Raw genomic sequence first — 14,096 nt, 5'->3', positions numbered from 1 at the left:
ATATTGGTATTCTTTCCAGTTATCTTAGATTTCTTGTTACTGATATTAAGCAATGTCGATTCAGGGGAGGTGTAGTTGGGGATTGCTTCACAATTATGCATTATGCCCCCCCCCTTACGAGAGTTATCCATTGTCTCTCAAAACTGAACAAAAATTATAAAAATAAAACAAAAATTATACAGTGGGAATTTCAAATGAAAATGAAATATTAAGTACAGATTAGGTTTCCAACTTATTGCCATTTTACTGACTGATAAATTTTGTTTTGTTTAAAGAATACAATATGAGCCAAGTAGTGAGTCTCTATGATGATCAGAAAACAAAGTTATTGCCAAGGTTGACTTTTACCTAGATATTACAAAATTAAATCAGTTCTAAATTCAATCATGATTAGTATTTTGACTAAGTTTGGTAAAGCAATATGGCTCTACAAAAAAAAAAAACATTAAAAAAAAACACCTGGTAAATATACCCGGTGAACCAAATACAAAAGAGATACAAACAATTGCACTTAAAGGGACGGTTAAAATTTTAAAATGATTTGTCAGGTGGAATGTATGAGATAGTAAGTGAATATCTGGCATCCGGTAGGATGCTCCATCCTCCGTTAGAACAGAATGATAAATTAAATTAAAAAAAACAAACAAACAAAAAAACAGATTCAACTAAATACAATAACCTCCTTTGTAGAGGTTGTAACTAGTTTTCTAAATTCAGTCATACTCATATTTAGAAAGCAAAAACAATCAGCAATATAATCTATTTCATAGTCTTTCAAAGACAGTTAAAGAATAAGTTGAAATAAGGGAAATAATTAGTAATAAAGTTATGATGTTCACATGAAAAAAAAAAATGGTGTTACTTTAGTAGTACTTTTGCAATACAGTGATCATCTCCATCTGCAAGCCACCCATTGGATCATTAATAAAATCCACAATCCTTTCTGCAATTCAACCATATTTGGTACAAATTACTTCATGTAATAGTAATTGGTTTAATTAATAGTAATTAGTTTAATACTAGTTTTACCCTAGAATATACAATGTCGAAAACTCATTTACTGCATTTAAGTTTTCTATGAATTCAAATTTAAAAGATTATAATCTCCGTAACTCTCTGTTACACTCACAAAAATCTTATTCGCACTTGTAGACACCAGCTGCACATCTCGTCTTTGCTGTTGTGATGTTACATGTTTCATAGATATATCACCTGTCATGGGTAATTTTGGATGCAACATGTATACTGTCTGTTTCTCTTTTTCTTTCTTTACTTCTTAGCAGTTTCTAGTAGTTGTGCTTGTTTGTAGCAGGATCAAGTATAGTTGTTGAAGTGACCAAATACGTATCAACTGTGTTTAGCACTCCCCATATCAAAACCTGAGAAAAAAAAACTTGCATAAAAAGCCAAATATTTCCAAAGATGAAGTACTGTTGCCACATCTGGGGAAGTGCTGCTCTGAACACCCTTTTCTGCCTTGGCAGACTACAAAACCGACTTTGAAATCTAGTGGATGCTGTCTCTTTGTCACAGAAGAGATGTTGTTTGTCTTTCTTTAGCCTATCATTATTTTCATGGAAGACGTTCAACTGTAAAACATTCGCAACAAAATCTTGTCTATCTACAATCACTGTCAACAGTTTCCCTTTTTCTCTCTACCTAAAACTAAATGAAAATTCCATGAGCAAAGTTTCTTTCCTAGAACTTTATAGGGTTGCTTCCCAACTGATTACAACAATGTTGTTTTCAAGTTCAATGTAAACAAATTCTTGTTGAAACCCTCTTAAATAATCAAATTCTGCCGAATCACCACCATCATTATTAATCATCACGGTGTTGTCTCACCGTCCACCTGACTATCATTTAACACTTATCCTTGAGTGGCTTTTTAAGTGATGACACTTTTGTAAAAAAAAAAAAAAAAAAATTTCATAAGTTTATTTTTTATATGTTTATATTTCCCTACAGAGAATAGCACACTCTTTTTAGGCTTACATTCTCAATTAGTCATTAGTAATTCTAACCCCTGAACTTTCTTCAGGGACGAGGGGAGAGGATTTGTACAAACCTTCTAAATAGGTATTTAACTCAACTTGTGTTCGGAGCCAAAAGAGAGAGTGTCATTTTTTTCCCTTCTTTCTTTAAAAGAGTTACTTCCTGTCATCTGACTTCACTCCTTGAAAGACCATGGTGTTGCAACTTCTTCCTCTAGATTTTTTTCCAAGATATCTTGTATTTTGATTATTGGAGGAGGAAGGAGGAATTTAAGAATGAGAGAATACTTACATTACAAAATGGATTGAAAACATACCTTTTGTTTTTCTATTATATTGTATTCTTCTGAAACTCACACATGACCTACTTTCAGAATTTTATAACTCTGGTAGGGAAGGATAACAAAGTTTATTTATCGTTGTTGACAATTTGCATCATTCATACATACAGATGATTATTGTTGTCATCCATGTTAAAATTCTTTCTCGAAAAACATCAGGTACTTACGCAAGGGACCACATGGAGGTTGCCAACATCCCTAAGCAGGGCTCTACATTGCAAGTGAAACAGTCGCATTTGTGAGTGATTTTTCAAAATGGCAACTAGAAATAATGAAACGCTTATCTTTTCGTGATTGCATTTCTTTCACTGACAATCTTCCAAAGCTCACTACTGAGTGAAAAATATCTTTTCAACTTTTTTTTTTAATAAAATGAACAAAGTAAAATTATTTAAGCAATAAAAGTTTAATAGAACAATATAATCTTTTTTTTTAACGAAGACTGTTTAAAAAACATCTGAAGAAATTAGAATGTTTATACCTTCAAGTATCAACATAAAATTTGTTGTATATTTAGAATTACACTTATTAAAAAAAATATAGAAAAATCTTTATGGCGTACATACTCCTCACAAAATGAACATCAAATTCTAAAAATCATGTGGATTTGGCTAGTAAGTTTTCTATTTGGCTAGTAAACGGAAATATTTAGTTGTCAAAGGTCAACTAAAGATAAATTTGTCCATAGAGCGAGGAACCACATGAAGGTTGCCAACATCCCTAAATGAAAGTTTCTGTGGAACAAACTAAATTCAAACTTGACACATCCAGGTTGTTAGTCAATGGCATTAATCACTTAGCCATCATCACCTCCCGGTTGTTGTTGCCAGTTTCCACTCGAAACTTTCACTAAAGTTTATCAAAAAAAAAAAAAATGATTCCAAACGAAATATTTTTTTTTCAAAATAAAATCGTCTCAGAAAATATTCATGTTCCTTCTAATAAAAACATTCTATAAAATTTTTAAATGATTTCATCAGTTTATGGAGAGGGAGTCGGGTATAATTAAATTTTTTGTGTTACCTGTAAGCATTTGGTATGCACAAAGTGTCATGCGAATTATTGGTATCTTGAAAGAAGATAACCAATTTGTGTGCAAGAATTGTAAGACAATGGAGATGGATGAGAATGAAGATATGGAAAAAGTGTATTTGGATGCTGTCAAGAAGTTTTGTTGCCTTGGTGATTTGATTGGAGCACAGGAAGGAGTAGGTGTCAATGTTATTGCAAGAATTAAAAGTAGATGAAGTAAGTTCAGAGAACTTTTGTTCTTACCAATCAACAGAGCGTTACCATTGTCGACCAGGAAAAAAGTCTATCAGGCATGTGTACACAGTGTGGTGATGTATGGAAGTGAAACCTGGAGAGTGAGGGTTGAGGACATGCGTTGCATGGACAGAAATGATTTGATAATGGTAAGATGATGTGTAATCTTAGTCTTGATGACTTCAGAAGATATGTGCAGAATAGGATACTTTGATAAATAAAAAGCAAAAATAGAATTTTTACAGCATTTTAGAATTAATAGAGGAGTTTAATAAACAAAATGAATAGATATGCATCACAACCAAATTCATGATGAAACGCAAATATATTGTATCAGAACATGAAAGAAATAAAAGTTAATGCTCAGCCGGGGAGAAAATACATTCCAACTGCAAGAACAAAAATCATTTTCAGATGTTATCTATAAATAGAAAAGCGAAAATGTATGTATGTGTGTTCGCTTTTTCTGTGTGTCTACAAAAGGCTTCTTTCAGAGAAGCGGTCGCTCGCTTCACAACATTTTAAAACTTTTTATATCACATATAAATCGTAATATCTCACAGTTAACAACGAAGCTCGGCTGTCTATTTAATTTGCTCGATTTCGGGAAGATAAATATTCAACATTTGTCGCTCGCCGCATGTGGGTTAGTCTTTTTCCTATAACATCTTGGGGAAAAAAAAAAAGCGTTCAGCAGTAAATGAAATCCCGCAGTCAAACTTGACCTCATTAACTCATTAAAATGAGCACCTGCTAAATCCAAGTAATTAAATAAATTCAAATGTGTTTCCATAAGCATGTCGCGGTGGGGCAATGGTTAACGTCGCACGTTTTTTTTTTCACAACTTTTCCTCAACGGTACTTCCTTTTCTTTTTTTTTAACCCCCGCCACACACCTCCAAACACCCGGGCAACGCCGGGTACCCTTCGCTAGTGCAATAATAAAAGAAAGATGAAAAGCACAAAATATGTAGATACTCGAATGGAAAAAGACAACGTACTTACCACATATGCATTCATTCTGACCAGAGAAAAAAAAAAGAATGGCATACCCCTTTCCATTTAAGTTGACACATGATGATATTTTGATGGCAAGATAAGTTTGTTTTTTTAATATATATGTGTGAGGTGTTTATACATGATTTCTTATTCTCACTTCTTTTATAGTTGCTTCTTTTCATTGTTGCTGTATCGTCTAGTGATTGCTATGCAAATAAAACTTCTTTTCATGCAGGAAAGATGCAAGGAGACGTTTGCTGAGAGTCTTCTTAAAGATTTTATTTTAGAGAAAATTGACTCCTGAGAGAGAACCTACTGTTCTCTAAGTTAATTATTAAGCTAACTTCTAAACTGAAATGGTGGCATGCAGACAGATATTGAGGTAACATTTTGTAATTAGCAATTATCAAAGTTTTTTTGCAGCATTATTGGCATTGTATCTCATACGCGCTTCCACATTCCCATTATTGGCATACAGCTTCCACAAATAAACTGATTCGAAAACTTGTTTTCACTCAGCTCGAAAAACATGACATCATTAGTCATCTCGACTTATACCCTTGTTTTATCTATGCCTTTTAGCTTTGATCTTACATGTCAACCATCTTTGATTCAACCTCAGGAATCATTCTGCCTTTTTTGCAGATTTGAGTTATGACTTGAGTGTGACTATTGTCAAAAATCATACTATTCACTTAATTGATATTGCCATAGGTTTTTTAATATGTAACAATATCGCTTTGATATAGAGAAACTTTTAGGAGAAAATGAGCAAACTAAAATTGAGAAACACAACTACAATTGAAATAACTATCACTCCGGACAAATATTTTTGCTAGCCTGGAAGGATGGTATCATGACAAATGAAAACATACTACACTACTCCTCCCCCAAAGGAGAAGATAATGCTTATGAGGAGGTGCTTATGAAAACAGAGCAGATATTACATATCCCCATACTCTAAAAAGGAAAAGGTAATGCCTGGCAGGATGGGTTCTTAAAAAACAGAACAAATACTACATATGAGTTAGATGCATATTTCACATCAAAACCTAAAGAATTTTACAGGCAAGGTATTTAAAAACTCGTTGAGAGATGGAATGAAGTCATAGAGTGCAAAGATCATTATTATTATGAATAAAGATTTTATAAAACAGTTTTTTTTATTTTAAAATGAACTTTTAAGTTGGCAAAAATTTTTGCACTGATCTAATAGAAGCGAATACTACTTTTGAGGTGGGGGGGGGGGGGGTAGATTATCCAAAAAGTTATGTAATATTTTTTTTTATGTTAATTTCTTGAAAATTATAAAATACATATATATTTAAAAAAAAAAAAATCTTTAAACTTACATGATACATGAACTCCGGTATTGACATTGTACAAAGTACTGCCTTAGTAATGTGCACTCTGCCTATTCCTTTTTTTTTTTTTTTTTTGTCAACTAATTACATTAAAATATTAATATACAAATGGACATATTCCAAAAACACCATGATCTGAACATTATATAGACTGAAAAAATAACTTTTTTTAAATAAATTCTTATTATATATTTTTTTTTTTTTTTCAGGAAACCAGCATGGCTACTGGTGGAGATCACACAGATAATGAAGATGTTGGGAAGGTGACCTTGATGGCTGAACAAATTCATGATCTCCATGTAGAGCTGAGTGGGGTTCGAACCCATGTTGCTGGCTTGCATGCCGATTTACAGTTGCGTGAACAGCAACTTCAGCAAAAAAGTACAGAAATCGCTCATCTTAATAGTAAAGTAAGTTATTAAAAGTTTGTTATTATTATATTATTAATATTAATTATTACTAATAATATTAATAATAAATGTTAATGCATTCAAATACAGTGACAATTTTCACCAAGTTGTTCAAATGAGCTATAATCTAAATCGACCCATTGTGCGTCTTTTTAGTTCATTTATATTGTTTTTAAACAATATAAATGAACTAAAGATGCAATACAGACAGATTTATAATACAGCTCATCTAAACAACTACCAGGGTTTTATTTGATGGAAATTTTGATTGAACATGAAGTTCTATAAAATTCATATTTGATTCATCTCTACCTCTTCTCTATCTTTGTTCTATCTATCTATCTATCTATCTATCTTCTACCTTCTATATTCTTTCTATCTATCTTCTATCTATCTATCTATTTTCTATCTATTCTTCTATCTATCTTCTTCTCTATATAAATAAAATGAACTCATTTTTTCCCCTGCGATTTAGACCTTAATAGGATTGAAAATCAAGACATTGCACGCAAATGTAATGTGCACGCACTGCAGCACATTACATTTGGTGTGTTATAGACCTATCACCTATCCACTTACTCGATAAACTTAGATCCCTATATTTTTTCTGCTGAAAGTCCACGGCCAAATTTGGTTACAATCAATGAAAGTGGTAACATCTTTTCCCTCTATTACATTCATACTCCTCCTGTGCCCACTTATCACCAGTGGGGATACGTCCACAAGGGACACTACGAAGAAGCACCAGTTTGAGTTCGTAGTTGCTTTAAAAAACGAATTGGCATTTTTCCGTCAATTGAAATGCAACTTTCGATTACATCAAATCCAATGTTTACTTATGCATTTCTTTCTTTTCTTTTTTTTTTTTTTTTTTAATTGGGGAGGGGGAATTAACGAACCGACGGATTACTGATGCAATCTTTTTCTTTTTTCTTTTTTATATTGGTGGTGGGGGGGGGGTTAACGAACCGAGGGGTTACTGATGCCACACACCTCGAAACACCCGGGCAACACCGGGTACCCCTGCTAGTAATTAATAATAACCAGATCCTGGGAAACTCAACTGTTGCATTCTTTAACTTTTTGTAAATAATTATATTAATCTTGAAGTAGTACATGTCATCACCGTTCATATTTAAACAAGAATATAATTAAGGTAGAGGTATGCAGTCTCACGATTGTCAACATAAGAATAACTATGTTCTTTCGCAAGAATTATTTTCATTGTGAGCTAAATATTCTTGAAATATAGTAAAACGAATCTTCTTTCTTTGTTTACTAATAATTCAGACAAATTCAACATCTTAAAACGATAAATATTTTATTTAGTCACTACTTAATACTATTAGCACAAGAATATAGAATTTCTTAAATATCAGAATAGATAAAACCAAGCGAAATTAAAATGAATAAAATATGTATTAAAATATATTTTTTGTTTTCCTATTATACTATATTATTCTGAAACTCAAATGTCTCACCATTCTGCTTCGAAAATTTTATAACTCTGGTAAGGAAGGTCGTTATCGTCGTTGTTGTCGTCATCAGTTTCCACTCTGAGTTCTCACTTAAATTTACCAAAAAAATTGATTCAAAACGAAACAATTTTTTCAAAATAAAATTTCCCCAGGTTTCTTCTAATTAAAACATTCTATAAAATCTTTAAATTAGATTGACAAAAAAGTAAATAAAATAATATTGGCATCTTTGAGATATCATTTAAAATTTATATTAGAAATTTTAGAAAGCCAAAAAACAATATTTTTTATTTAAAATAAATTATTTATTTTAAAAAAATTGATTAACAAAAAAAATGATTGAAACTGACCTTATATGATTGAAAGCTTGTTGATTCATTTCTTTAAGCTAAATAAATTGTTTATTTTAGAGGAAAAAATATTATTTTTGACTTTCTTAAATTTCTAATAATTTCTCAAATTTTAAACAATATCTCAAAACTGCCAATATTATTTCATTTATCATATCATATAAGCAACGTTGGTCACAACAGAAGACACACCATCAGATCATCTGCAATCAACACCTCAGACTTCCATCCTTGAGAGATTTTTATCTGTCTGACGGAAAAATAATTCACAAAAAGAAAAAAAAACATAAAAAGAACTGTATATGATTGAAAACTTGCTCATTCATTTCTTTAAAGTAAATAATTTATTTAAAAAAAAAATAACTGATTGATTTTTGGGTTTTCTTAGTATTTAATTCTTGTAATAAAAAGCAGACTAAATTGTAAAAATGACAATAACAACCATTAACAAACTTCAAACACTCTACATAATATTACGAGACTAAAATAGGATAAACAAGATAGGTATCTACAGGAACGTCTGGTTTCATCTGCTTCACAATCATGTTATTTGTTATAATACTATTACTAACATTGGCCCAAAATGAAAAATAAGGTATGGAATTTCTCAAGTTGATCTAATATCTCGGGCAACGCTGAGACACAGGTCAGCTAGTTTATATAATAAAAAGCAAACTAAATGAAAGAAATCCTAGTCTAGTATTTATGCTATTAGTAATTCAAATACTTTTAATAAAATTGCATTTCAACCTTTAATTGTAATAAGTATCAGTCATGTTTCTATTGTGAAGTACCTACTCCTTTATCCACCTCCTTAAGTAAAATTTAAAAGTACATTTTTTAAAAATAATGCTTTAGTAATATACTAGCCTGGGTGCCTGGCATTGCCCGGGTGTTTGAAGGTGTGTGTTGAGCAAAAAAAAAAAAGTTGTAGTAGGCAGGCAGGCTTGAACCCGTACTCCGAAGGAGGAAAAGAACGTGAAAAAAAAGTTTGCTGTTGCATCCATCACCAAACCGGAAGTGACGAAGGTTTAAATTAAGGCTAGTCAATTTAAAAAAATATTGGCCAAAAAGTGACCCCTTCCTGTAGAAAAGTGCCCAGTTGAGGTTGAAGGAAGTAATATTTTTAGCCAATTTTTCGATATTTGTCGTCTAAAGGGTTGAGCTTCAACTGATCTCGTGAAAATCTCGTGAAAATCTGTCGCCTCTGTCGAAAGTTTTAGGCAGACATATCCTGGTCTTCTACAAAATTTAAAAGGTTATGATATTGGTGGTAAAGTTTTTCACATTATTAGGTCTTTTGTTTCTGATGGAAGCTTATGTGTAACTCTGGATGGTGTCTCTTCATTTTCTTTTTCTATCAATACTGGTGTTCCTCAGGGTTCTGTTCTAAGTCCAACACTATTTCTTCTCTATATAAATGACCTTCCAGAAAATATTATTCAGAAAATTAACATTTCTGCTGATGACACCATCCTCTGTTCTGATATTGCTTCTCGCCCATCTTCCTTAGATCAGTTGAAATATGCAGTTAATCTAGAAGTTGATTTGGGTTCAGTTATGGATTGGGGTAAGAAATTGCTTGCTTTGTTTAATCCTGTTAAGACTCAGCTATTGCCTTTCACTCGTAGGTGTGTCCCTTTTCTTTCTGAGATTCTTATGGATGGCTCTGCTCTCGTTGAGAAATCGATTCTAAAACTTCTTGGTCTTTCTTTCTCATCAAATCTTTCTTGGATTTCATATATTAAATCCATTACTCTTTCTGTCTCTCATAAAATCGGTTCTCTCGCTCTAAACATTTTCTCACGCCCACGGCTATTCTCTATCTCTACAAATCTACTATCAGACCATGTATGGAGTACTGTTGTCATATTTGGGCTCTTGAATCTGTGTCCAATTTGAAGGTTCTTGATAAGTTGTAGAAAGGTATCTGGAATTTGTTTGGCCGCACACTTTCTTCTTCACTTCAACTTCTCTCTCTCAGATGTGATGTTACTAGTCTCAGTCTTTTCCATAAATACTATTATTATATGGAAAAATGCGCGCATGAAAAGTAATATTCTTAAGATTTTATTAAACCTGGAAAAGTAAAGGACAAGAAATTCAACCTGGAAAAGTAAAGAACAAGATATTCTAGTAAAGTAAAAAATAAGAATTTTTTAGACTTAAAATATTGCAGCTAAAAATAAAATTTGAATATTGATAAATATTTTATTTATTATTTGCATATGTTGTTGTTTATTGTTGAGTTAGAAAGGGTGTCAGTCGCTGGATTGAACTTATTTCCCCCCTATTATTTGCATATATTTATGTAGTGAAAATTGTTTGAATAAAATTAATTCATTAGTTAGTTAGTTAGTAGATGGAATTTTATTAATTTTTATGTAAATTATAAAATTATTAAAGCGTTAGTCAAAAAAAAAAAAAAAAAAAAGCGTTAGTCACTTATGTATGTACTTACTCTCCTGTTTGTGAACCCACATATTTTGTTGTAACTTTTTTTCTACTGAACCAATTTTCGAAATTTCTTTTTCAAAATGTAGCTAATGAGGTGTTCTATCCAACTATATAACCTGTTTGAAATTTGGTTGCGAACGGAATTAGTGGTGGGGGTTTGAATGTGTCTCGATTCATTCAATTTCGGACTTAAGCATATATTCAACCACTACCGTGGTTGAATGATAGCACATGTTCTTCAGAATTGTCTGATCTCTTCCCTACTTCTTTTGTTCCAGCTCGTTTTACTCGTTGGTCTTGAGGTCTCCATCAATTGTTTTAATACCTCATTGTAATACAGCTTCATATTCCAGTAGCTTCTTTCCAAGGACTGCAAGGTTGTGAGACTCTCTTCCTCCTCACTGTTTTCCTTCTATCTACAGCCTTGGTCTTTTCAAGACTTAGGTCAATAGTCATCTTCTGTATTTGCAATAATCATCTTTCATTCTTGTTAGCTCCTTACATGAAGTGACTTCATGCCTTGTCCGGAGCGATTTCCATTAAAAAAAATAATAATTGAATTTATAATAACAAACACAAATGTCTACAGATTGCATCTTTATTCAGCATTGTAGGTATATTCTTGACTTTATTTATTTGTTTTTCTCTTTCAGATTGAAGAGCAACAAGATGAACTTCAACAATTACGAGCTGAACGAGACCGACTCCAAGATCAAAACATTGGAGCCCTGACTAGAGATGAAGTCTTAGAGCAAACAAGGCATGACCGAAATAATGCCATTGAGATGTAAGTCTTTTGTGAAAATAGAATATATTTGAAGTTTGTAATTGCGCTATATGAAATGATGGTGCTTGTGCATTATAAGTGGATATAAAACGAATGCATCTTATATAAAAACACTATCACGTAAGTATGCGTGATGTTGCAATTAATGAAAATTACGAAAATTACAAAAAATGATGGAGTATAAAATTACAAGAAAAGATAAGATTTATTCAATAATGCAGTTTTAGTGGTTTAGGCTATTTCGTATGACAACTGACTTATCTCCCTTGTTTTTTCAACTTTCACTATTTCAAATTAGAAAATAGCAAATCGATAGCCTGATAACTGTTTCCTGTTTGTTTTTTTATTTTTATTATTTTTTTTTTTTTGTAAAAAGTAGTTCTACCAAATCTTCTACCCAATCATTTTTCATATTTTTTAATTGTTGCTAATTGTGACATGACATGTAAAAATGCATTATTTTCATTGTTTATGGTGTTGCTTTGTCATTAAAGTGAAATTCGAAAATAGAAATATTAAATTTTAAGTAAAACCAATGGTATTTACTTTATTGTTATATCGCCGAAATAAACATATCCAAAAATTACGAAAAACGATACAGTAGAAGATTATTAATGAAAACAGTTTTCAAAGACAATTAGCAAAAATTGAGTTTTACTAAAATGGCCTACGATTTTCAAAGTTTCAGAAAATAATTACCTCCCTTGTTACAATTCGAGCTCACCTGTTTATTTTTCACTTGAAATTCAGTATATCAGATTTTGTTCTAATAACGAAGAAGCACCGATTTTTTTTTTTTTTTCAATTATAATGCACAAGCATCCAATTGATTTTTAAGAAAAGACAGCATTTAAAAGCCTTAACATAAAGAAATATAAAACCATTGATAAATTTTAAATGTAGATTTTAACAATTAGAAGAGAGAAATACTTACAGGAAAAATATTTCTGAATTTTTGAGATGAGGATTAATAATTAGTATTATTTGGACTACTATTCTCATCCTGATTGTTATTCTCACCAAATTTTGGCCGATGTAATCTTAAAAAAAAAATATATATATATATATGTATATATATAAAGAACTTTAATTTTTGCTTATTGCCAGTCATGGCATTTTTTTCTCTCCTCAAAATTTGAAAAGGTCTAGAACCTTTTTAATTTTTGTCTTTTAATTTTTCTTGCCTGATGAAATCAAATATGATTGAAACGGTCTGCACATCATAGCAAGATATGACTGTAATTACATAAAGAATAAAAAAATATATAAATAATTTGCTCTCTTTGATTGAGCACTCTCAACGACCCTTATTGAAATTCAATTATTCTTCATTTTTGGATATCTTTCTACCTGGAATATATATATATATATATATATATATATATATATATATATATATATATATATATATATATATATAAAATATTAGTAATAAGTCATAACACTACACATTTAAAACAAGAATAGATTTATGGCTTGCAAAAATCATACTAAAATTACCCATATGGTACAACACAAGTTTTAAGTAATAATTAGTTCTGAAGGTTAAAGATCAATTCTTAGTAAAGACAAAAGTTAAAAATGCAATAGCAAATTATTTGAGATTGCTACGCAGAATGAAAACAATTTACTTTCATGGATTAAATAAATGATACTTATGCTGAAAAAAGATCATGCTATCGTCAGAAAGAGACAAACGGAAGTTGTTGTTTTGTTTTTTTTTTGCGTGCAAATACTGGCCAATTTTTTTTAACAAAAATTATATTATTACAAAAATAATTCAATGAAAATTTAATTGAAAACCACGAAAACAATATTCATTTTATTGTTACAAAGAAAATATAATAAATAATTATTGGATAATTTTTACGAAAGTTGAATAAAATTAAATTCAAATAAAAAAAAACATTCAATTGAAAAGTAGATTTCATGAAAAATTTTTGTTCTATGAATAACAAACAACTGATAACAATCCAAAAATTTTGGATCTTGTTTTTCTTTTATGATTTTTTTTGTTCAAATCAAGATAAGTATTTAGTGTTTTTTTTTTTTTTTTAAATAAACCAATGATAGCAAATAAATGTTTTCTTTAATGATATTGGCTGCTGCGATTTCATTGGCTCAGCATTTTGGCACCTTTTGGTGTTTTTTTTTTTTAACTGACTGGAAAATTATGATGATAACTAGGGCTAGGACAACAGCATATTCTGTTCATTATTTTGACTCTCGAGTGTGTATCTGTTGAGATCTTATATGCCTTTATATAGAGTGATGTGATTCTTGGTTGATTAACTATGTTGGATATATACTTAAGAATCATGACAATGAAAAGAATATGCTGTTGTCATACCCCTGTCCTTATATTGCATAAATACTCCAAATTTATATATTTCAATGCAGCATTTTATATCTATAAAAGTGAGAATGTGTGAGGACACTTCTCAACCTATATACTCAACAAAGTTTTGATCTACATGCGTGAAAGTTGGTATATAGGGTATTCACACATGTGCAAAACTTTAAGCAGTGTTCATCCGGAAAAAATAGTTGCTAAGAGGTCAAAATTAAAAAAATTGGGATGTGAGTGTCATCAGATTTTATCTGTCTTTTAACTGTTTCACAAATGCACATGTGTGAATGATTCACGTGA

General features: G+C 30.9%; 2 protein-coding genes across 3 annotated transcripts in view; one reads left to right on the top strand and one right to left on the bottom strand.

The window, feature by feature from the left end:
- Positions 1 to 14,096, bottom strand: part of LOC145292378 (DNA oxidative demethylase ALKBH2-like) — a 130,885-nt gene that overhangs the window by 34,857 nt on the left and 81,932 nt on the right. The window lies entirely within an intron of this gene.
- The window catches only part of LOC145292343 (BICD family-like cargo adapter 1), a 371,843-nt gene that overhangs the window by 316,307 nt on the left and 41,440 nt on the right, over positions 1 to 14,096 (top strand). For both annotated transcript variants that reach the window (XM_080138677.1, XM_080138682.1), the window contains exons 8-9: positions 6,174 to 6,374; positions 11,313 to 11,446. In XM_080138677.1, the coding sequence (XP_079994803.1) occupies positions 6,174 to 6,374; positions 11,313 to 11,446 (335 nt within the window). The remainder of the gene's footprint in view (positions 1 to 6,173; positions 6,375 to 11,312; positions 11,447 to 14,096) is intronic.

The sequence above is a fragment of the Euprymna scolopes genome, chromosome 2 (genome assembly GCF_053919585.1).
Source record: "Euprymna scolopes isolate OS-2025 chromosome 2, ASM5391958v1, whole genome shotgun sequence".
Taxonomy (NCBI): Eukaryota; Metazoa; Mollusca; class Cephalopoda; order Sepiida; family Sepiolidae; genus Euprymna; species Euprymna scolopes.
This window is presented reverse-complemented; position numbering and strand designations above follow the sequence as displayed.